This window comes from Manacus candei, unplaced genomic scaffold (assembly GCF_025592945.1).
Source record: "Manacus candei isolate 608988 ecotype Guabito, Panama unplaced genomic scaffold, ASM2559294v1 h1tg000058l, whole genome shotgun sequence".
Lineage (NCBI taxonomy): Eukaryota > Metazoa > Chordata > Aves > Passeriformes > Pipridae > Manacus > Manacus candei.
In genome coordinates this window covers 332,069-355,587 of record NW_026138106.1, presented here as the reverse complement: position 1 = coordinate 355,587, position 23,519 = coordinate 332,069, and the positions used below count along the sequence as shown (strand labels likewise).

General features: G+C 51.6%; 1 protein-coding gene across 1 annotated transcript; it reads right to left on the bottom strand.

Annotated features, from left to right (window-relative positions):
* Positions 1-2,912: 2,912 nt before the first annotated feature.
* SPOP (speckle type BTB/POZ protein) lies at positions 2,913-23,418 on the bottom strand. The gene is made up of 10 exons (XM_051803543.1): positions 23,140-23,418; positions 14,803-14,944; positions 13,843-13,964; positions 12,405-12,556; positions 11,711-11,838; positions 8,183-8,360; positions 7,307-7,362; positions 6,775-6,897; positions 4,374-4,516; positions 2,913-4,147 (listed from the first exon to the last, which is right to left on the bottom strand). The coding sequence occupies exons 2-10, from the start codon at positions 14,878-14,880 to the stop codon at positions 4,003-4,005; spliced, it is 1,125 nt and encodes a 374-aa protein (XP_051659503.1). The 5' UTR covers positions 14,881-14,944; positions 23,140-23,418; the 3' UTR covers positions 2,913-4,002.
* Between the last annotated feature and the right edge of the window lie 101 nt (positions 23,419-23,519).

The window sequence follows — 23,519 nt, the reverse complement described above, 5'->3', positions numbered from 1 at the left end:
CTATCCTATCCTATCCTAATTCTATTCCATTCTTTCTCGTTCTCTCCTCATTCTCCTGCCCCTGCAGCCTCCGGCCCCTTCCAGGCTCAGCTGGGGACAAACCCCCGGGGGTTCTCAGCCTCAGCTCTGCTCCCAGGGCAGATCCAACGGTTTTCCCTCACTCCCTGCCCGGTTTCCCGGTGGCAGAGCCCGAATCCCATCCCTGCACCGGGACTGGACACTGCAGGGGAAGCCAGGCCACTGTTCCTGCTCCAGAGGGAGCAGTTCCAGCTCCCACCCAGCTCATCCTGCGCCGGCTCCGTTAAACCCTCGACCTTCCTTCTCTGCCATCGATGGCTTTCAATTATTCAAAGAGGGGCCCTACATCTTATCCCTCTCCTGCCTGTGATTTTTCATAATTTGATGGAATAATTGCAATCCTCTCTCCCATCCCTTCCCAATCTACCCCGTCAATTAACACATTTCCTCAAGTGATTTTAATAATTCAGTCCCAGAGACAAAGTCTAATGTATCGAGCAGGAACGAGATGCAAAATCCAGATTCAAACCAACCCAAAACTCAGCTGAATTTTCCTGCCCACGCTTCGCCCAACAACTTCAAAAAGGCTAAATCCTACTGAACCACTCCTGCCTTATTTATCATATTTATTTTCCAAAAGCTTTCCAGGCCACTGCAATTTATTTGCCCAATTTAATGTGCTTTTTTCTTATTTTTCCCTGCCCTTTCCCACTTTCTTCTGCCTGTTGTCTTCCTGTCCCTTTTCCGTGCACCCAGCACGGTTTTAAATCAAATTTAAATATAACACACACAAAAAGGTGGAATTGCCACGGCCAAATTTCCTGCAGCGTGTGCTTGGAATGGCAGCCAAAGAGCCAAGTGGGCAGCAGGTCAGGAAACAAAACAAAAAACCAACCCCAACAAAAAAACACCCTCTATAATTAAATGTCTTCAGATTAGATTAACTAAAAAAAAAAATAAATCATTAGAAATTAATGAGTGAAGTGATTCTGTGACACAAGTGAGAGGCAGGAGAGGAGGAAAAACTGCCTGGGTGAGCAGGAGAATTATTTCAGCAAAAAAATAAATTGCAGGAAGTCGAGAAACCTCCTGAAGTGAAGTGGGGGAAAAAAATAAAATAATGAAAAAACCTTCGGTTCCTTCAAGGAAGTGTGTGTGTGGGGGGGGAGGAAAGCAAATAACAAAGCAAAGAGGAGAGCTGGCCTGGTGTCCTGAGCACAGCTCGAGAGGCAGAACAAAGGCAGGAGCGGCTCAGAGCCCGGCAGCTGCTCCCCACGCGCTGTTTGCTCGCCCAGGAGCAGACAAGCCGCCTCCTTTCATCTGCAAAAACTCCCACAGCAAGAAAAATCCCCCAGAAAAGAACCTGAGCCTGTGATAACAAAGCCCAAGGGACAGGCAGGAGGCAAATCTTTTGGTCAGAGAGGAAATGTTTGGATGGCGGGAGCGAGCTGGGTCAGCCTGGGAGAGGGGCAGGGGATCCACGGGGTCAGGGATCCAGGGATCCACGGGGTCAGGGATCCAGGGATCCACGGGGTCAGGGATCCACGGGGTCAGGGATCCAGGGAGAACGGGGTCAGGGATCCAGGGAGAACGGGGTCAGGGATCCAGGGAGAACGGGGTCAGGGATCCAGGGAGAATGTGCTCCTTGTTCCCAGAGCCCAGGGAAGGCCGAGGCCCTCCCAGGCCAGCAGCCAAGTGAGCAGAGCAAGCAGGAGCTCGGAGCTAATGGGCAGGAGGCACTAATGGGCAGGAGGAGGCCCATCAAACACGGCCCCGGGGATGGAACAGCCCGGGAACATCCGCCAGGGAGGGAAGGGGAGGAAGGAAAAGCAGGAGCACAAAGGTCCAAGCTCAGTGTGATTCTGGAGCTGGGGTGGCCAGGCTGTGGTTCAGACCTGGGAGAACATGTCCCCAAAATGCTGCTCGGATAAACATCCCAGCTCCCTGTGGAATTCGGGTCTCCAGCTGCTCCTCTGGCCTGGCAGCTCTGCAGCACCAGCACGTGGCATGGACTGGGAGCACTGGGACTGCATGGGGAGCCGTGGGGAGCAGGGTGCTCCTGAGCAGGGTGCTCCTGAACAGGGTGCTCCTGCTCTGATGTCTGGGAGCCAGATGGGCCTCGCTGACAGGGAGAGCCAAACACACAGACAAGGCAAGCTGGCAAAGGAATCAATTCACCTGCAACGGGGATCCTGGAATGGGCTGGGTCGGAAGGGACCTCAAAGCCCACCCAGTGCCACCCCCTGCCAGAGGCAGGGACACCTCCCACCAGCCCAGGGTGCTCCAGAACCCTCTCCTGAGCCACCATTTGACATTGGGAAGAGCAACCTGATTAAACACAAATGGAATTCTCCTTCCCACAAGGGCTGGGACAGAAAGTGTGTTCCCAGCATGAAAATCAGGGACAGCAGCTCCCTGCTCCAGTTCCCAGACAACACACCCAGCCATTCCCTGGAATCCACGCCGTGCCCAACCTGCCCGCTCCCAGGTCAGCTGCAGCTCCTGGCACTGCTCCCACCTCCCCTCCCAGGGGATCTGGGGGCTGATGGCTGGCCCAGAAATCCTGCCCTGCACTCCAGTGCCACCAGACAGATGGTGCTGGTGCTGCTGCCCCTCCTCACCTGCAGGCAGGAGCAGGGGAAGGAAGGGCCACGCTCGGGGTCGCACTGACAGCAGAGCTCTGCCGTGGTTTGGGATCACCTGCAACGAGAAACGACACGTTTGTGCTGCAGCATTCCCAGCAAATCTGCTCTGGGCTCCAGGAACAGCTTGTCACCGTCAGCACCGTCAGCAGGACTGCAAAGGAACCTTTGGAGAGACGGTTTGGAACCGGGAAGGCTGAAAAAGGAGACAGGAGGGATGGGGGGTTGGGAAAAAAAAGGCAACAGATACCACACGGTACAAAATAGTAATTTATTTATATTTTCAAAAAGAAAAAAAAAAAGTTACCAGCTATTTTGAAACATCTTTTCCTGTAAGAAGTGACTAATAGAAAGGAACAGGACTGGCTCCTATACAGTCGGCAAGTCAGGTACAAACAGTTGTTAAGAATCATTTTAGCAACTCAGGGACTTCAGACGCAGCATTCATCAACAATAAAATTTATCTTTTTGTTGTTGTTGTTGTTTTGTTTTTCTTAAAAAAAGGGGGAGGAGAGGGGAGAAAAAAAAAGCAGGGAAAAATGCCAAAAAACATCTCCCACGATATTTAAAACAGAAACCGTTGCTCTCCTCAGGCAAAGGGCTTCCCAGTCCTTTCAAAGCACAGCCTCTCACTGCCCCCTGCACTCCAACCTGACATTCATAGAAAAGGGAGGGGGGTTATCCTTTGTTTCTTGTTTTTTGCAATAACATACAAGTGCTACTAACAGAGAGAACTGATCTTCTTGTTGCTGGATGGCAATAGGGAGTTGCACAAACGTCCAGTTTTTAGCTCAGCTGGAAGGACTCGTTTAACTTTTGACATAAATACTACCGGAGCTCCCATCAGGTAATTGATTCCTTTTCCAAAACCTCAGGGAAATCCTTTTCTTCTCGTTGTTGGTTTTTTTGTCACTCTCCAATGCTCTCCAAAGCCCAAATGTCCTCCTGCTCCAGGCATCCCCCGGGTTGTTCTGTGCTGCCAGACGCAGAGACGTTGGTTTGCCCGGTGCCAACGCCGGGGTCAGCCCCGTTCAGGCCGGGCCTGATCCCGACCCGGGGCTCAACTGACTTCAGCCAGGTGGAAGGGAACACACAGACGACGCAGCGACAGGGATTCAGAAGGTTGAACAGCCCCAGAGCCCCCACCCTCCCCCCTCTCCCAAAGTTACTTGGTGCTGTTTGAAAAAGTCTGGATGTCACGGAGCAGCCTCTTCCCCCCAACAACAGAGTAAAAGCTCCACAGATTTCGCTGTCTACCTGGTGGTCAAGGTTTCAAGGCGGCCCCAGCTGGAGCCGCTTCCAGGAACAAAAAAACACATGGGGTGAGGTGTGGGGCAGGGCTTTAGGATTGCTTCAGTCGCTTCCGGGGCGGCCCCAGGAAGGGACACTGTGCCGAGGCCAAGGAGCGATAGGCCTCGGCCACCAGGTGGGGGTGGGACACCACCATGGACTTCCAGCCCGACGTCTCCATGACATCCGAGGCGTGGCTGCAACGGAGAAGAGAGAACAGGCCCGAGTTACCCACGGGGGGGTCAAACACCAGCTCAAGATCCCTTCCACTGAACAAAGTTTGCCACCCGAGGTTTTCAGCAAAGTACCAGAGGAGCCCCTTCCCTGCAGGGGATAATAACCAACATTTGCCTCTGGCTTTCCCAGCCAAGGAGCTGAGGGAGGAGGGAGCTCTGGGGCCAGGCAGGGCCTGCAGTCACTCACTAGTTGATGAAGTCCACGGCCTGGGTCTTGAGCTGGTCGGCGCTGTGCAGGTCAGCCAGGATGAGGATCTCGGCCGCGTTCTCCACGGACAGGTTACTGCACAGAGCGTCCTCACACATCACCTTGAGCCGCTCCAGGGCGTACTGCAACACAGGGCACTGTCACACAGGGCGTACTGCAACACAGGGCACTGTCACACAGGGTGTACTGCAACACAGGGCACTGTCACACAGGGCGTACTGCAACACAGGGCACTGTCACACAGGGTGTACTGCAACACAGGGCACTGTCACACGGGGTGTACTGCAACACAGGGGACATGGTCACACTGGGGGCATGGTCACACAGGGTGTACTGCAACACAGGGCACTGTCACACAGGGTGTACTGCAACACAGGGGACATGGTCACAGTGGGGACACCCATGGGGACACAATCACATCAGGGACATGGTCACACCAGGGACATGGTCACACCAGGGACATGGTCACACCAGGGACATGGTCACACTGACAGAGTGTCCTCACACATCACCTTGAGCCGCTCCAGGGCATACTGCAACACAGGGGGCATGGTCACACTGGGGACACGGTCACACTGGGGACACGGTCACACCTGGGACATTGTCACACCTGGGACATTGTCACACCTGGGACACGGTCACACCTGGGACACGGTCACACCTGGGACACGGTCACACCTGGGACACGGTCACACTGGGACACGGTCACACCTGGGACATGGTCCCACCAGGGCCACCCAGCAGGGCCACCCAGCAGGGCAGGTGCAGCCTCAGCTCCTGCCCCTCAGCCCCAAAGCCCCCCAGCAGCCTCAGCTCCTGCCCCTCAGCCCCAAAGCCCCCCAGCAGCCTCAGCCCCTGTGCAAGGGGCAGCAGGGCTGGACACGGGGTGTGACCCAGGAGGGCTGTGCCTGAGCACAGGACGAGCTCCCTGGGGACGTTTCCACCCCAGCAGCACCCTGACATAACTGCCTTGGTGCTCTGAGAGTCTCACCCCATCATAGTGACATTCAAATGAGGAATTTTCGACCATGGAAACGTTCTGTCACACAGGACTCTGACCACAGTGGTCTCGGCCGAGGCCCAGCTCAGAGCCAGGACAGTTTGCTCCCACCACGACAGCAAATCAAATTTACTTTCTAATCTGGACCGAGAAATAAACCAGTTTATTGGGCCAAGCCATTAGTTTAGAGGATTGTCTGTCAGTGGCTTAAAATGCAGCAAATTCTCCTTCTGTAAATGGAATATTCTCCTCCGTGCACATATTTTTTAGCTCTATTTTTGGCTGCAAATAGCTCAGTTTCTAATTACATTGGTGGGCAAAATTGGCCGTTCTGGTCTCTCAGGTACCAACATTTCCCCTTCCCCCCTTTCTTAATCACACCTAAAACCCCCACCCTTCCACCAGCACTGCCCCAGTGCTGCCACAGCATCTCCTGGGCTGAGAAAACGAGCTTTGGTTTGGTTTTGGTCTAATTACATATTTCCCCCCAGAGACAGGAGGAGCTCAGAAGAAGCTGTTTCAGTCTCCTGGGTAAATATTGGATGTTTTATGTGCTTTCACCAAAGATTTTTTTTTCTTATTTCTGCTTTTAAAAGACACAGAATGAGTTGAAAAGGGAAAAAACCCCACGACTATGTTATAAGCCAGGAAAGTCAAAATTAAAGCCACTCTGTCCTTAATGTACTGCTGCTTCTTTCTTATTTACTCAAGAGTAAGTAAGAAAGGTGGTTGTGAGCTCTCAATCAATACCCTTTAAATATTGAATAAACTATGTGGCAATGATTACAATCAGCCCAAGGATCTTGCACTAATTCCCATCTTAGTTGCTGCAAAGGGAAGGAGGCCCAGCTGGCAAATCCACAGGGACTTCCAGCAGCTTCCAGTCACCCCAGTTCCCTGGAGACCACACCAGGGCTTCCTCCAGTGCTCCCTTCCCTCTGGGATTGCCCCTGGCAAAGGCAAATGCACAGCACCACCTTCCCAGTCCTGGCCATGCATCCCTTCGGAGCCTCTCCTGGAGCTGGCAGCAGGCAGAGCAGCCTTTGGAGATCTGGGAACAACCACACGGAAAAATATCCCTGTGGGTCCACCTGGAAACCTTCTTCTCACCCCCAGCTCAGTGAGAGAATAGAGCTTAAAAAAAGCTTCAAAGTGAGCAGTGGACCCAGAAACTGCTGCCTGTGCTACTGTAAGAGCTGGATTTATCCAGCTGTGGGATGTTTGACGTGGATCTTCTGTGAGAGGGACCTCAGACAACACCCAGGGTTACCTGTCAGCCACAACCAGCCCCACAGGGGCTCCTGCAGGGAGCTCCACCACACTGTGGAAAGGAAAAACATCATTCCCAGTCCTGTCAGCTCCCCAGAATCCCAACTCTACCTTGTCAGCAGCTGCCAGCAAATCATCAGCCATTTTGTCAAGATTTGGTGCCTTCCCAGTATAAATAAAACACATCATTTCCTTAAAAACTTCCGGCTCCACATCATTGATTTCAACCCGATTCTGCAACAGGAAAACAAAGCTTATTAAGATCCTGCCAGGGCTTCCTTCTCCCCCAAACTCCTTCAGGATTCAGAGGCAAACTGTTCAGAATGAGCAGTGCAAAAAAAGAAACAGAAAAAGAAAAGAAAAGATGTGGATGGAGTAAGAAAAATTCTGAGTTGTATTTCACCTTCTCTACTTCTCCCTGTCCCACCCCAGACTCTTTCCCAAGAGGAACAAAGGTACAATTGCCTCCTTGATCCCTGTCTTCCTCCCTTCAGGGCAGCTGAAGCAGAGAGGTGCATCTAATGTGAGAAAGACAGTTAAAAGGTGACCAAAATCACAAACACAAGGGGACTTCTCCGAGCAGGAGCTGACTGGAGAGCCATTCTGCAGCTGGAGAGGTTCTCCTCCCCTCAGGATCTCTTACCTTTTTACTCTCCTCCATCTCGTGCTCAAACATGGCGCTGAACACTGGGGAACGTGCTGTGAGGGAAAACAAAGCACAGTTGGAAAGGCTCCTCTGCTCCCCAGGAGGGGCTGAGCCTGGCTCAGCAACACCTCAGCAGCTGAGAAACTCTCCCATGGACTGGGGCTGCCACAGCTCCAGCTGGGGAGGGGAGGGGTTACGTCCTTCCAGCAAGGCTGGAGAGTCCCGGGGTGGGAAGGTGTGTTTCTTGGCTTGGCAGGAAAGTATTCCTTGGAAATGTGCTAAGTTCTCCTTACAAATGCTTTAGGAATATTTTAGAGTACCCTACAGCCACAAAAAACGCTCCCACTGTCCTTGTCAAAGGAGCAGACAGGCAATTACAAACCAAGTGGGGATTTCCTCTCCACCTGGAACAGCTCACAAACCACTCTGGTACCACAGCTCTTTGATAAAGGAGCTGCAGGAGCCTCCTTTAAAGATGAAAGAATTCCAAAAACCCCACTGCCCATCAGGTTGTTGGCTCCTGCTCTGCTAAGAACTCCAGCTCCCACAGAGTTAAAATCCATCTTGTTGCCTGTTTCCTGATTTCTGTGTTTTATGGAACAGAACATGAGTAGTGACGGGGCAGGACAAGGGACAGGGGGTTCCCATGCCAGAGGGCAGGGCTGGATGGGATATTGGGAAGGAATTCTTCCCTGTGTGGGCCCTGGCACAGGGTGCCCAGAGGAGCTGTGGCTGCCCCAGCCCTGGAGTGTCCAAGGCCAGGCTGGAGCACCCTGGGCCAGTGAAGGTGTCCCTGCCCGTGGCAGGGGGTGGCTGAGCTTTAAGTTCCCTTCCATCCCAACCCATCCCACGGTTCCAGGGCCAAACACCCACCTGCCAGGATGGCTTTGTGCCCCTTGAACTCCTGGCCTGCCACGCAGAGGCAGCAGTCCGTGAACCGCGAGTTCTCCCAGAGCCCGCCCAGCTCGTCGGCCAGGCGGCACTCGGGCACCTTCACCATGTTCATGGTGTTCTGGCCAGAGATGTTCACTGAGTCCTGCACCACACTCACCTGCAGGGGAGGCAAAGGCAAAAACACCCTCAAAGACAGGCATGGAAAGAGGGCTCTCCCTCCAGGAGGGGTTTGTGGCCAGGGAGACGCAGAGCAAACCCCAGCACAGTCACTGCAGGGTTAAAATCGTGCCCGTTTTTAAAGCACCTTTGCTCCTCTGTTCAGAGATCCCTGCACCACAGTGTCCATCCCAAATCCTAAATGCCACCAGCAGGTTTCCTTCTCAACCCCAAACCAACAGCTGAGCCCTAACTTTGTCAGACGGTTTCCTAACGAAGCAGAACCTTTTTCCTGCTTTTCCAGACACCACACCTGACCTAGTTTTCCCCTTCTAGCAACACTGTGAAACCCTCCCCAATCAATAATGCAACAGACAACAGGCCACATGAAAATGAAGTACACACAGAGTTTTTATAACCCAGCACAGGAGCCACAAGGGCAGTGGCTGACTCCTGAAATGTCCTCCTGCTTCTCCTTCTGCACCTCAGCAGTTCAGTGCTCCTGTCATGCCATAAAACACAATTAAAACCCACCTAAACAGCAAGTTAAAAAAAAAAAAAAATAAAAAAAAATCCAGCTTTATGTCAAATAATTAGGAGGATTTGGGGAAGGCAGAGAGATTCCTAATCAGCTGCTCTGAGGCAGGACCAGCGTGGCTGCTGAACCTCCTTCACCGAGGGCCCACTGAGCACCCAACCATTGTCAGGGCTGCAGGAAATCAGGCAGAGCCCAATTAGAAAAGATCAGAGTGACTAATCCAGCCCTGCTGTAGAGAGAATAAAGCAGGGAGATTGACAGGGAAGAGACGTGAGGCTATTCCCTGGATTTGCTGGCGAGTCCAAGTTAAATTCCACCTCTATTAATAACCAGTGGCCAAAGAATAATGGACAGCAGAGGAAGCTCCACAGGGTGGAGAAGAAGGAAATCATGAAGTGAGAGGGAGGAAAAGGAAAGGGGAAAACCTGTCAGAACGCACTCCAGCTCCTGAGAAGGCTGCAGGGGGGTTCTGGGGGCACATTTTGTGTAAAACACACAAGACTCACAACCAAACAAGTATCAGATGCCAGAGGACACCACGGACCAGCCACAGCACATGTGGAGAAGCCAAAGTTCCTCACCATGAGCTGGATCATCCCCCTGTCCTGTGACATCCACAGCAGCAAAGTGGACTCCAGGATGGGTGAAAACTCATCAGGTGCATTAAAAAGGGAATTCTAAGATGCAGATCCCTTGTTGGAAGTCCAACACGGATCACAGAGCAGCCAAAAAACTGTGTCTCAAATCCACAAATAAATCCTCTTCATACATGAAATAAAGCCAGTTATTCCATGGCTTTCTACTGGATTCCAGCCTCAGATGTTAAAAGAGAGAAGGATTTGCTTAAGCTGTTTTCAACATCTCAGCAAGGGAACCAACACTACCCAGCTCAGAAAAGAGCTGCTGCCAGAACTTCGGGAACACCTCCCTCCTGGGAGACTGACTGCAAGGATATTTACCTCTGCTGCTGGAATGTAATTTGAGCAGCAAAAAGCAATGCAGTTGGGATATGAACAACCAAGCCCACCTGCAAAACAAGGGCCTGAAAAATCCCCAAACTGACAAGGAAATGAAGTCAGGTCTGAAATGTTTGACAAGGACCATCACTCTCTGGCCCAACAGCATTTCCAGGGAGAATTCTCCACGCTCAGCACCGGCCATGAGCAGAGAGCAAAGGGCTTCTTCCTTCCAGCTTCAACAAGGAACCTTGTGGTGTGCAGGAATCACAGATATCTGCACTTGAAAGGCACCTCCACATCCAGTGTTCCCAACTCCTGTGGGAGCTCCTCCATCCAGAGCTGGAAGCACAGATGGAGCAGCATCATTTGGCACCTGTGGCCAGCAGGGAAGGATCAGGAGAGCGCACGGTTGGAATGCTAAGAGAGTTATAAACTCAGGGAGAAAAGGGAGAAAGAGGAGAAAAAGGAGGCAGGGAGAAAAAAAAAAACCCAAACCAAGGTGCTGGAAGTTCTCAGCAAACTGTTTCCAGACAGCAAAACCTTCTGGTATCAGCGACCTTCAGATTCCTCACAGAACGGATCCAAGGCCAGGTGCAGCCAAGAGCGAGGTTCCTCCTCCTCCAGAACAATCCAAACCACTGAAGCTTTGAAGGGAATAATTCAGCAAAGGGTGCAGTGACTGGATCAGGACTAGTTGCCAAGACTACTGTGGGTCTGGGGTTTATGTACATTGTGTCTCACAGATTCCCTTCTCAGACGCTCGTTTTTGGGCTCCACCCAACAAGTGTGAGGGGTTTGGGCTCTTTTACTGTGAAGGAAAGAGGAACTGCCAGACCTACAGAGGTGTCACACAGGGCTCTGTCCTGCTCTCCTCCCTTACTGCTCCAAGTGTTCAGGAAGGGCTCCCTCCTCCACTAATAATTCATGTTACTGCTTAAAATACACATCCCTGAGGTGTCTGTTCATTTAAACACGTGCAGCCTTGTAATGGCCAAGCAAAACTGAAAAAAAACCAAAAAAACAACAAACCAAATCCTTGTTGAACAACTTAGATTGAAGCTTCCCTTTCATTCCTGAACAAAAGAAAAGACTCCCATAAAAAAAAAAAACAGTGCAGGAGATCCAAAGGGAGAACAACTTGTTCCACCTGTCTTCTGGCAAAAATCACAGCTCCAGGAGGGATTTTGCAGTTAAAAAGACAACAGAAGTAAAACAGAAGGAGCCCTGAAGACATTAAATCAGAGTTTAAATTTGCTCTTTAAGGTTCCTAAACTTAAATGTCTGGTTTTACAAATAACTGGCCTGAAGTAAGTACCAGTGAAATAATAATGCTGTAAGCAGTTGTAGGAAAGTACAAACACAATGAAGGGAAAATTGTGATTACTGTAAAATTCCTTTCTCTTGTATTTTTCCTTTTGTTGGCTGCATGGACACATTTCAGAAAATAAAGAAAACTCCTTTTTATTCAGCAGGCAAGTGACAAGCAGGCCAGTCCCCACTACAGAGCTAGTGGTGCTTATTATCCCAAGTGAGCTTCAACTTAGGGAGCACAAACAGATGGATGATAACACCAAACCAGGAGCGGAATGATAATCAAACTTAGCCTGATTCCTATCATCAGCCCAGGTAAAAACCAAACACAAAGTAGCCAGGAAAGAAATGGAAGTGAAGTGGGATGAATCACAGAGAGGACAAAGCCACCAGCCACGCACACACAAATAAAACCCGAGTGTCACACAAACAGCCAGCATCGCTCTGGCACCTCTGACTCCTTAAAAGCAAGGAGGAGAAAGGAGGTCAGGCCTGCCCTCAGCTAATGGAAGTGCTGTGCTTTCACTGCACAGGCTGCCTTACCTCACAGAACAGAGTGAGTTTGTCGTCTGGAAGGAGTCCGTTGGCTTCATCCAGCAGGAAATCTCTCCTGATGAATTTCTTGAAGCCCCAGTCCTTGCCTTGCACGAACCGATAGGCGCGTTGGCTCTCTGCGGGACGGGAGGCTCAGGCCAGGCTGGGGCAGGCAGAGCTGCACCCACCCCACAGGGCTCACCCCACAGGGCTCACCCCACAGGGCTCACCCCACGGTGCCCACCCCACGGCGTCCACCCCACGGCGCCCACCCCACGGCGCCCACCCCACGGGGCTCACCCCACGGCGTCCACCCCACGGCGCCCACCCCACAGCGCCCACCCCACGGGGCTCACCCCACGGGGCTCACCCCACGGGGCTCACCCCACAGCACCCACTCCACAGCACCCGCCCCACAGCACCCGCCCCACAGCACCCGCCCCACAGCACCCGCCCCACAGCACACTCAGGTTGTTTTACACACCCAGAGCACACTCTCAGGGTTGTTTTACACACCCAGAGCACACTCTCAGGGTTGTTTTACACACCCAGAGCACACTCTCAGGGTTGTTTTACACACCCAGAGCACACTCAGGGTTGTTTTACACACCCACAGCACACTCTCAGGTTGTTTTACACACCCAGAGCACACTCTCAGGTTGTTTTACACACCCAGAGCACACTCTCAGGTTGTTTTACACACCCATGGCTTTTGTCTCCTCTCCTTTGGCGTTGAGGATGGAGAACTTGAACTTGGCTCGGACCTCGCTCTTGGGGCAGCTCACCAGCAGCAGGTACAGGGACAGGTAATCCTTGCTCTCCTCATCCAGGCCCTTGGGGTTCACACGCAAACACCTGCAGGGAGAACAGCTGGAATTACTGAAAAGCAACCCAAAAAAAACCCCACAAGGACAGAGGGAGTCTGGTTGGAATCACTGAAAAGCACCCTGGATGTCAACTTTCCTAAAAGGAAAGCGAAAGAAATATTAGACTGGAGGCCACAGACTCGAGGAAGTGCAACAAATGCGGAGAAGTGGCAGAGAAAATCCCACAGGAAGCAACTGAAAGGGAAAGGGTGTTTCTGGAAGGCTGGTTTTTACAAAAAACACGACCCCAGGGCAAAAGGGAAACTACTCCTGTGTGAAGAGAAGTGGTAAGTGCAGGAAGAGGCCACTCCTGAGCACTTCCATGACCTGGAACTTGGCAGAGGATCCACCAAAGCACAAACCAGGCCAGCTGATGGAACAGCTCCCACACACAGGCACCGAGAGCAGGCAGATCCAGATGTTCCAGGAGAGCTGAGCAGCAAAGGTTACAAAGGTAAGGATTTAACAAGGAGCAGGCCAAGGAAAGCACAGCTCTGCCACCCAAAGGCAGGAACACACACTGTACAGACACACTGTACAGACACACTGTACACAGACACAGCAAAGTCTGTGGGGGCTCCTTGGCCCCAGTCTGCACTCAGGAGGGTTAAAGAAAAAAATGTAAGACACTTCCTAACAGCCACAAGGGATAAACTGAGGAATTGGGTGTCCATGGATGTGCTGGGGCCAACAGACACAGCACACACACCTTCTGAGCAAAGCCCACCCCGAGTCACTGCAAACGACTCGAGAGCTCAGGGAAAAAAAGAAAGGTTTTAAAGGAAAGGAGAAGGCCCAAAATCATGTCATCCTGAAGGAGAGGCAACTCCTGGGCAGGAGGAGTTCCAGAACATTGGTACTTCTATTATCTCCACATTCTCCCCACATTCACAAAGAGCTGCCATAAGGAGAAAGGTAATTACAGCAATAATGTTGAACTGCAGGATTCAGAGCGCAAGGAAAATTAACCTTTTTTTTTGGAGTGCAGGGAAAAGTAACTTTTTAACAACATGGAGTGTTAGGGGCTGGAACTGGGAGGAGGAAGCAGAGCTGGAATACACTGGCTGGGCACCCTCACTGCCTCGTATGGACTTGTCAAGATAAATGTGTTTTTGAGATAAATGTTGTTTTGTGTGGAGCACCAGGGCTTTCTCTCTGTGCACAGCCAAGGAACAAGAACCCATGTGCAGCACAAGGATGGTTTTAAGTATTTCCTCTGTTCCAGAAGCCCAAATTCCAGGCAGGAGTTGCACAACCAGGGGCTCTGTGTCTCACCATTTGAGCTTGTCGTTGGCTCCAGATGAGAAGGTCGAGCTCTTGATGACCTCCCCCATCTCCTCCCGGCAGAAGCTGAAGTTGTTGATGGTCCACATGTAGGAGAACTTCACCACCTTGATCTGAGGAGACAGGCAAGAGCAGGTTTAGGGCCATTCCCATCCACCTCCCCATCCTAAAGGCAAAAGCTGCACGGCTGACTGAGTGACCTGGACGAGGAACAACCCCCAGGCACAGGGCACTGGTGTAACTGCTGTGTGTGTGTAACTGTGTGTAACTGCCCTGAGTGTGTGTAACTGAGTGTGTAACTGCCCTGTGTGTGTGTAACTGCCCTGTGTGTGTGTAACTGCCCTGTGTGTGTGTAACTGCCCTGTGTGTGTGTAACTGTGTGTAACTGCCCTGTGAGTGTGTAACTGAGTGTGTAACTGCCCTGTGTGAGTGTAACTGAGTGTGTAACTGCCCTGTGTGTGTGTAACTGCTGTGTGTTTGTAACTGTGTGTAACTGCCCTGTAACTGCCCCTCCAAAGCAGGACACTCAGCCAGGGCGACACCTCTGAACTCCACATCCCTTCCCACAGGCTCCAATCCTGCTAAGGTGGAACACCTGGGCACAGGTGTGCACTCACCTGTGTGTAGCACCAGCTCTCTGTACAGGTGTGCACAGGTGTGTAAGGTGTGCACTCACCTGTGTGTAGCACCAGCTCTCTGTACAGGTGTGCACAGGTGTGTAAGGTGTGCACTCACCTGGGTGTAGCACCAGCTCTCTGTCCAGGTGTGCACAGGTGTGTAAGGTGTGCACTCACCTGTGTGTAGCACCAGCTCTCTGTCCAGGTGTGCACAGGTGTGTAAGGTGTGCACTCACCTGTGTGTAGCACCAGCTCTCTGCACAGGTGTGCACAGGTGTGTCCAGGTGTGTCCAGGTGTGTAAGGTGTGCACAGGTGTGTAAGGTGTGCACTCACCTGTGTGTAGCACCAGCTCTCTGCCACGGGCCCACTGGACATCTCTGCCGGAGGAGGGGGACTCGGCACCCTTGACATCGCCAGTTTGAAGCCTGAACAGTATCCACAACTCAGCAGAAGAAATTGAGACTTGATCCTCACCCTGGGGGTCCACAGAAAGGGAAAAAACCCCATGAAAACCAAGAACAAACAGATCTGAAAAATGCGGATTTTAAAGAGGTGGATTTTAAAAACACTGAGTTAATTTTAAAGCCAACATTTTTAAATGTCCCACAGCCAACCCCACAATCCTGGATCCCCACAGCCAACCCCACAATCCTGGATCCCCACAGCCAACTCCACAATCCCATACTCCCACAGCCAACTCCACAATCCCATACTCCCAGAGCCAACCCCCCAGGGCTCTGCCATGGATCACAAACGGGGAGGGAAATGGGCAGTGATGGGATGCCCAGACTGAAGTCTGAACAGCTGATTCCTGCAGTTGATGGCATTTTAAGCTGCACCTCAATCACCTTACACGTGGCAAAGAAGTTTGAGGTTTCTAAAGGCAAAATAAAAGCCTGAGCCTGAGAGACACGGGATTACTGAATATCCACTTTTCTATCCCAGCTCCTTCCCTCCCAGACGGCCTGGACAGGCAGGTGGGAACAGAAACCCTGACGAGGTGCTGCTGGAACTGTGGAATGTCAGCACATCACCCCATTCTGGCTACAAAGGTTCCCCATTTTAAAGACTTTTCTCTGATTTGGAAAACACTTCCAGCCTGGATTGCCAGAGCTTTCCGCAGGTGCTTTAGAGGCAGTTAAACACAGTTCAAAGGGGATGCTCAGCTCCCCGTGAGGCAATCAAACACCTGTCAGGGAGTGACATCACAGGGAACAAACAGGAATGTCCATCACTGCCTCGTGCCAGAATTCCCTGAGAGGAAAAACGAGCTGCTGGCCTTGTTTGGGAACAGGGGAAACATGGCAAAAAAATCACAACTATCCCCTGCAAAGCTGCCTGTGCTGCTCCTCCTTCAGATGCTGAATCACTGCTCGGCCCGGCCCAGCAGTCGGGGTGTTTGAGAGGGAACCACAGCCCAGCTGGAGGGTTTGTTTGCTCATGAACACTCCATATTCCCCCGGTTCTCACCTCCTCCCAGACAGCTGGTCAATAATCCGGAGATCACAACTATTTCTGGCCAGAAACATCAACAAAACACCAAATATTATCCTGTGCCCCCCTGCGAGCCCACAACAGCCCCGATATAAACAACAAACACTTCTCCTGGGCACAGCTGGCATTACAGCTAAACCAGAGTCATTCTCACCCCATCCACAACCACTTCCAGAGGAGCACATTTCATCCAAGGACCAGAGCAGCCCTTAGGGAAGCACAGGAAATGTTCCCTTGTCACCTTGTCCTCCCAATTATCTCCTGACTTTACAGCTCAAAACTTCACCCGCTGTTGGAATCCACAGTAAAACCACCCCGGGAGAGCAGAGACTTGACCTCAGAGAGGTGGGGAACAGCAGCTCCACAAACAATCCTGAAGAGACCTCGAAATTACCTCACAGCGACCTAAGAATTACTTTTGCTAAACAGCCTCATTTTCTACTTCTCAGGCAAACCAACTCCCCTGTAAGAAACCAGCAGTTCCCCGCAGAAATTTCCAGGGGTATCCACTTTTCAGGGAGTTTTATTCAGCAAACACAACTTGCAGAAGTCTGTAAAGGAAGCAGATTTTTAATTAAGTGTTTCAAAAACGGAGTGGTTGCTCCTCGGACCAGCAAGGCATCAAAGACGACCCGAGAAGAGCAGGGAGAGAGGAGCAGGACAGAGATAATTGGAGCAATAAAACAAGGAAGCACAGGAAAAGAGCATTATCTTCCTGAATTCTTCAAAGCCTTGGAAAGGGCAGTGGAAGGTGGGAATTCATGAAGAACAAGGGGGGGAAAGGGCAAGTGAACTGAGAGAGGTGCTGTTAAAGCAGGGGATGCATCAAACAAGTTTTCAGACTGAACGTGCACACTGAACAGCAACCACTGTCCTGCCTGGAATTCCAGGGACATGCAGCATTCCCAGGCCCTGCACCTGCTCGGGGGGAAAGGCAGGTGCCAGTCACTCCCCGGGGCTCAGAGGTTGCCCAAAGCTGCCTAATTATTAACAGGGAGGAGCAGAAGGGGCTGCAGGGAGGGAGCAAACAACCTGCTCCCATCAAACCCGGCTCCAGGTTGGACACCAACACTGGGGAGAGGGGGAAGCGACCCAAGGGAAAGCCAGATCTGGGAGGGAATCCTGGATTACAAAAGGGAAAGGCTGGAAACAGAGAAAGGGGAACAAGAAGTCAATCACCTCCTGGAAATAACCCAATAAAGGACTGAACAGATTTGATGGGCCTGAATTAGATAATTTACACCAAAACAGTGGCTGTGAGTGAAGGGTGCACAATTCCCAAACCCAGGAGTGGGCACAATTCCCAAACCCAGGAGTGGGCACAATTCCCAAACCCAGGAGTGGATACATCCCACCCCTCTTGCTCTGAAATCCCCCAAAAAGCTCCTCCTTAACCTGTGGGACAGCACAGAAGGTGCTGAGCTGCAAATGCCATCCCAAGCTCCATTCCCAGCCCTCAGGCCCAGGAGAAGGGACTGGAAACCCCCCCAGCCCAGCCCAGGGATAACAGGAATGACCTGGCAGCCAAGGAAATGCTGGGGCACAATAATGGGATCCTTCAGAGCAAACCAAACTTGGGGGGCATTTTGGAGCTGCTCTGAGCCACCACTCCTGGTTTCACCATATGCTTCCCTCTTCCTTAACTCTTCCTGCTTCCATCTAATCCTCTTGAGATGCTTAAGGCTTAAACCTTCCAAACTGTTCCTCTAATCTTCCTCATAATTTTTTAATGCAGATCGTCAGCATGTTAAAAAGAAATTAATCTCTTACTCCTTTTCTTTTTCTCCTTCCCCAATTCTCCACCCCTTTTTACCCCTGGCAATGCACTGCTGTTCATTTTTCTCCTCTCCCAAGGTAAAATGTTATTTAAACTCTCCAGTTTAGGCCTCAGAGAAACCCTCAGCCTGGCAGGAGATCTCGTTTGGGGAAAGAAAGGTTTGTTATTGCCCAGGAAACTCTTTTTATTTGAGATTCTCCCTCCCAGGCAGAATCATAACAAGGATTTTACGGCCTGGCTTTGTTGGAGGGTAAATGTTACCTGTCACCTGCCATTGGAGCCATTTTTTAAACCCTAAACCACTTGTACTTTCACAGTCAGGTTTCAGACGGGATTTCTCGTGGATTTGAGGGTGGTAGACCCCCTAAAATGACCTGTAGCCTGGATTTGGTGCTGGCAGACCCCCAAACCCGAGGCCCCTTGTGCTCTGGGGTGTCAGACCCCCAAAAACTGAGGTTCCTCACGGCCCTGGTCCTGGCAGACACCCCAAAATGACCTTCATCGTGGATTTGATGGTGGTAGACCCCCAAAAATGAGGTTCCTCATGGAATTGAGAGTGGTAGATCCCCCAAAATGACATTTTATCCCAGTTTGGGGTGTTGGAGGAGCCCCAAAAATGAGGTTCCTCATGGTCAGCAGTCTTGGTACCCCCCAAAGCCGTGACAACCCCTCTTTGCCAGCAAACTCCATCCTGGGGAAAATTCCCTGCCAGCAGCACTTCCCTCCCTCTGGAGCTTGTTCAGCTCCTGCCAGAGGAACCCCTCCCACCCCTCCAATCCCAGCAGGTTCCCAGGGAGTGGGAACAACAGGGACAAAATGCCCAGGTGGTTCCTGTGTAACCAGTGCCAGCCCTGGGATCCCCCTGAGCCTTGATTTCCACGACTTTCCAGCCACACCAACACTGGGAGCCCTCCTGGAACATTCCCTGCTCATCCTTCTCCGAGTCCCTCAAAGCCAGCTCCAGCTGAAACGCAGTTGTTGTCATTATTATTATCATGATTATGGAAATTCAGCTCGGAAATGATCAATTTAGAGATTAAAAAGTGTGGCCAAAACTAGACATCAAACTACTGCTGGATTCTTTCCCCCTTTGCAGCTGCAGCAGCTCCAAAATGGTTGGAAAAACTGCTATAATTTAAATTTACAGACCATGTGATTGTCAAATAAACCCTCTCTCGGAACCAGCACAGGTTGCTTCTTCCCAACAGAAAACTCACCAAATAAGCTCTTATTTCTGAATAAAGAGGAATCCCAAGCACTCTGAGCCTCCTGTTTGCAGCCCATCCTACCAGGAACTGGGGATGGGCAGGGAGAATCCTTTATTTTCTATTTAGTCTTTTCTCTGACCTTATCAGACATCAACAAGGGGAGGAAGGAGAGGAAGGAGATGGGAGTCAAATTCCAACCAACCTCCCCCTCCAACCCTCCCCCATTTTCCTCCCAGACCAGCAGCTGTGTTTCCTCTGAAGGGCATCACACCGATTTCAGTGACCACAACTTAATATTCTTACATCAACACAAAATAAAAATCACATCTGACAAAAATCACTCTGAAAATAATAATGATTATTACTGTAATAATTCACCTACACCCACATTTGAATATCCCAACTGTTCAAAACTAAGACTGTTGGATTAATAAGACAAAGAGTAAAAAAAACTAAAACACCAATTTTAAATCATACAAGTTATAAATCTTTACTACTGAGTAATACTGGGACTTTTATCCCACTGGCAGCTCACTGGGATCTCACTTTCCAGAAAAAAGAGCCCTGGAGGGTGATTTCCAAACCTTCTGGCCCCAAACACCCCCAGTGACAGTGTGGGAACAGTCACAAGCTGACAAGAAACCCTGAGTAATTTGTCTCTCTCTTAAATGCAGGAAAAACACCATCCCCTGAATTTCATTTACTGCCCAAAAGTGCTTCTAAGAAATGCAGCAAATGTGGTTTTCAAGCACAGCCTGGTGGGGTTGAACAATTCAAGGAGAAAAAGTGATGGGGGAATGAAGGCCCCAATAGAGTCTCCCCCCTTGTAAAGCACTATTACAGTTGTACACACAATTCTGACCTGATTTATGATTTATTGAGCAGATTTCTGTAGCAGTGTGGGGAAGGACAGTAATTAAAGCTACACTTAAAAAACCACACATATTCTTAAACGATCTCTTCCTCTGATCGAGTCCCACAAGCAAATGTTCACCTGCTCAGCTCTAAACCCAGTGTCTTTCTAGATCATTTCCTATGCCATTTTTCTGAGATATCAGTTCTTTTCACAGCCCTGATGGATATATTCACGTTTATGTTCACTTTTGAGGCAGTTTATTGGTAAATACAACAACCTGGGCTTCGTGGGAAGGAGGAAAACACCTCCCCAGCTACACATCCCTGTTTAACCCCCCAGTCACTTTGTGACCCTCTCCAAGTCCCCAAGTGTTTCTGGCTGAAGCCATTTTTAAAGTGCACAGTCATAAAAATGAACCTACTCAGTAAACCTGTAACACAGGAAAGCTGAGCTGAGATCTCAACATAAAATTTTCAGCACTATCCCAATTCAGTGCAGGCAGAAGTCACCAGGATCCCACTGGCTCCCACATCCGAGGCCAAAGCAGCCCCTTCCAGGCAGGGACTGGGGCTGGGATGTTCAACCCCTCCCTGACCCCGACTTTGTAACCCCACAGATGTAGGGACAGCTCACAGGACACCACGTTCTGCCTGCAGCCAGGATTCCCAAACAGGAATTCCCAAGGATTTCCCAGGCATTTGCTACAGTTCAGTGTCTTTGCAGCCCTAAAAATGGGGAGGGAAAGAACCCCAAACCCAACCCCCCAAATTCCATTTCACCTGTGTTATGGATTTTCTTGAATCCTCAGCTGTGACACTTCCAGAGTCACTCACTGAATATCCCAATCCACCAGGATCAGCCAGTGCGGCTCCTGGTCCTGCTCAGGGCACCCCAAAATCCCCCCAGGATCAGCCAGTGCAGCTCCTGGTCCTGCTCAGGGCACCCCAAAATCCCCCCAGGATCAGCCAGTGCATCCTGGTCCTGCTCAGGGCACCCCAAAATCCCCCCTGTCCCTCAGAGTGTCACCCAAACCTTCCTGGAGCTCTGGCAGCCTCAGGGCCGTGCCCACCGCCCTGGGGAGCCTGGGCAGTGCCAACCACCCTCTGGGGAAGAACCTTTCCCAAAATCCATCCTAACCCTCCCCTGGCACAGCTCCAGCCGTTCCCTGGGCCCTGTCCCTGCTCACAGGGCTTCCTGAGCAACTCCTTCCTTCCAACCAACCACCACAGGGACACTGAACAACAGGAAGACAAGAAAAGACCTTCTAACACATTCACAGGTCCAGTGTCTGAGCACCAACAGCCCCTCTGCCTCCTCAAGGCACAGCTCCAATCCCAGCCCAGGCTCCTGCACCATCAGGTGTTCCCAGCCCTGACACACGTTTTATCTCAGGTCTCTCAAGCACAAGGCACGAGGCAGTTCCCAGCAGCAGCTTATTGACAGAGGCTCAAGAAGCACCACTCAACAAAAGGGCTTTGGGCTGGTTTATTTCTGGGTTTGTTCTGGGGTTTGTTGTATTTCCTCAAAACCCCAGCAGTTGGAGGCTGGGGGAGAATCAGCAAGCTCTTACATAATATCCATGCAGAGAGCTGAGCTGGGAGGGGAGGGATGGGACAGAATCCCAGGGGCTGTTTCCAAGGGGGGGCTCCAGACTCCAGCAGGGACACAGCAGAGCTGCTGGTTGGGCAGGAAATCGGGGGATTCCCCATTTGGGCCCGATCCTGCAGAAACAACGCCGGGGAAGGGGATGGAGCCGATGACTCCAAGTTTCCAGGTCCCCAGGGGGGAAATGCTGAGCACTGAGCACGAGGGGTGCCAAGAGCAGAGCTGGTAACTCCCTCTCGTTGGAGGCTGGATTGGGATCCCAGAGAAACCACCCTGGGAAACAAACCCTGGGTCTGTTCCTAAGGCTGGGTCTGTGCAGAGGCTGCACTGGAGATTAACCCTGAGCCTCCCCCCACCCAGAGAGGAATTAATTGTTTTTAAGATTTATCAGCCCTAATCTAATCTAATCTACTGGCAGAACTGGTGCCTCCTCCATGTCGAAATACCAGCAAATTAATACCATTTACACAAGAAACAAAGTGGTTTTTAAAGCACTTCACCGAGCTCTGTGCACTCAGTGATGGTCTCACCCCGTGTCACACCGACCCCTCTTCCACTTCAACCCCCTCCCTGCCCTGGATTTACACCCAAATCCTGGTGGGTTTGGGGAGAGAGCAGTTTTATAACCTCGGTAACTCCATCCAGTAAATCAGGCTGTCAGATTTGAGAGCAGTTTGCATCTGCCAGGCACAGTTTTGTATTACTGTCCTCTGCTGATGCAGTGACAGGATGACACTCTCAGTGTACTTCTGTGCTGCCTTGATCTCAATCCCACCCAAAAAGTACCAAAAAGAAAGGGGGGGGGTGGGGGAAAAAAATCTATTTTTTCCCCTCAGGTCACAACAAAACAAGTGACATAACGAAACCAAATAATTCTGGGCAGCTGCTTAAAAAAATGTCACTGAAAAAGAAGTCAAGTTGTGTGTTTTACTTAACTAATTTTCGGGGATCTTTTTAACAAGCGAAGAGTTCTATTTTATAAAGCATAAATAAGTTTAACTCTACAGACTTTTACTGGGTTTCACAACTAGCCACCCCAGACACAACCACTCAGAACTCCAAAGGCAAAGGAAAAAAAAAAAAAAAGAGGAAATCCCAGAAAAGTGTTTCTTTGCCTCATTGCCAGGACGAACACAAACACAAACACATTTAGCAGCGCCGAGTTCCGGAAAATTGACAACAAGTACCATCACATTCGAGTATTTTTCTCCCCCCAGAAAACTCCTGTCAGAAGAAGCCAATGCCATTTCCCAGGCAGCCTGGAAAACACTCCTGGAGCGCTGTTTTACCTTTCCAACACCGTCAATCCACACAATGCCCGCAGGAAGCAGGGGCTCTGTGCCCCCCGACCCCCCCGGTGCCACATTCCGCCAAGAAAGCGAATTATGTGCCTTTCCACGCCGCAGGATGATGCACCATTTCCTTCCAAACAGCACCACAGGCCCGAGACCCGGCTGGGAAGCACCAGCCCCCCCAGTTCCCACAGGATTTGGGAATGTGCCCCCTCAGCCCCAGCGAGGCCACAGCCTGTCCCCCCTCACCCGGCGATGCCGCCCCGATCCTCCCCCACTCGCGTCCCCTCATCACCCAGTCCCAACCACCCCCTGCCCCTCTCCCCAGCGTGGGGGTCTCCAGGAATCCCCGCTCCGTGTTTTCCCCCAACTTTTCCCCGCCGCCCCCCCTTCCCTCAGGCCCTGCGCCCCCCCCAACTCCTTCCCCTCCGCTCTCACCTCCGGGCCCTGGGAGAGGCCCCGCCGCCGCTGCGGCGCTGCTGGGAGGCCGGAGGGGCTGCGGGAGCGCTGTGGGGGCAGGAGCGGAGGGAGGGGACGGCCCGCGGACCCCGCAGCCCCCTCAGGAGACCACCACCGGCAGGGGATCACTATTTGGCAGCATGTCCTCCCCGGCCGGTCCCCGCCGAGCGCGACCCGTGGATCACTATTGCGCAGGTGCCCGCAGCAGCTCAGCGCGCATGCGCGGGGAGGGCCGAGGCGGCAGGAGGGCGGCCCGGCGCTCCCCTCACGGCCGCGCACGCGCAGAGCGCGACTGACGCCGAAGGCCACGCCCACTGCCTTCTGCAGACGAGCGGCCCCGTCGCGCGAGATATTTCCTT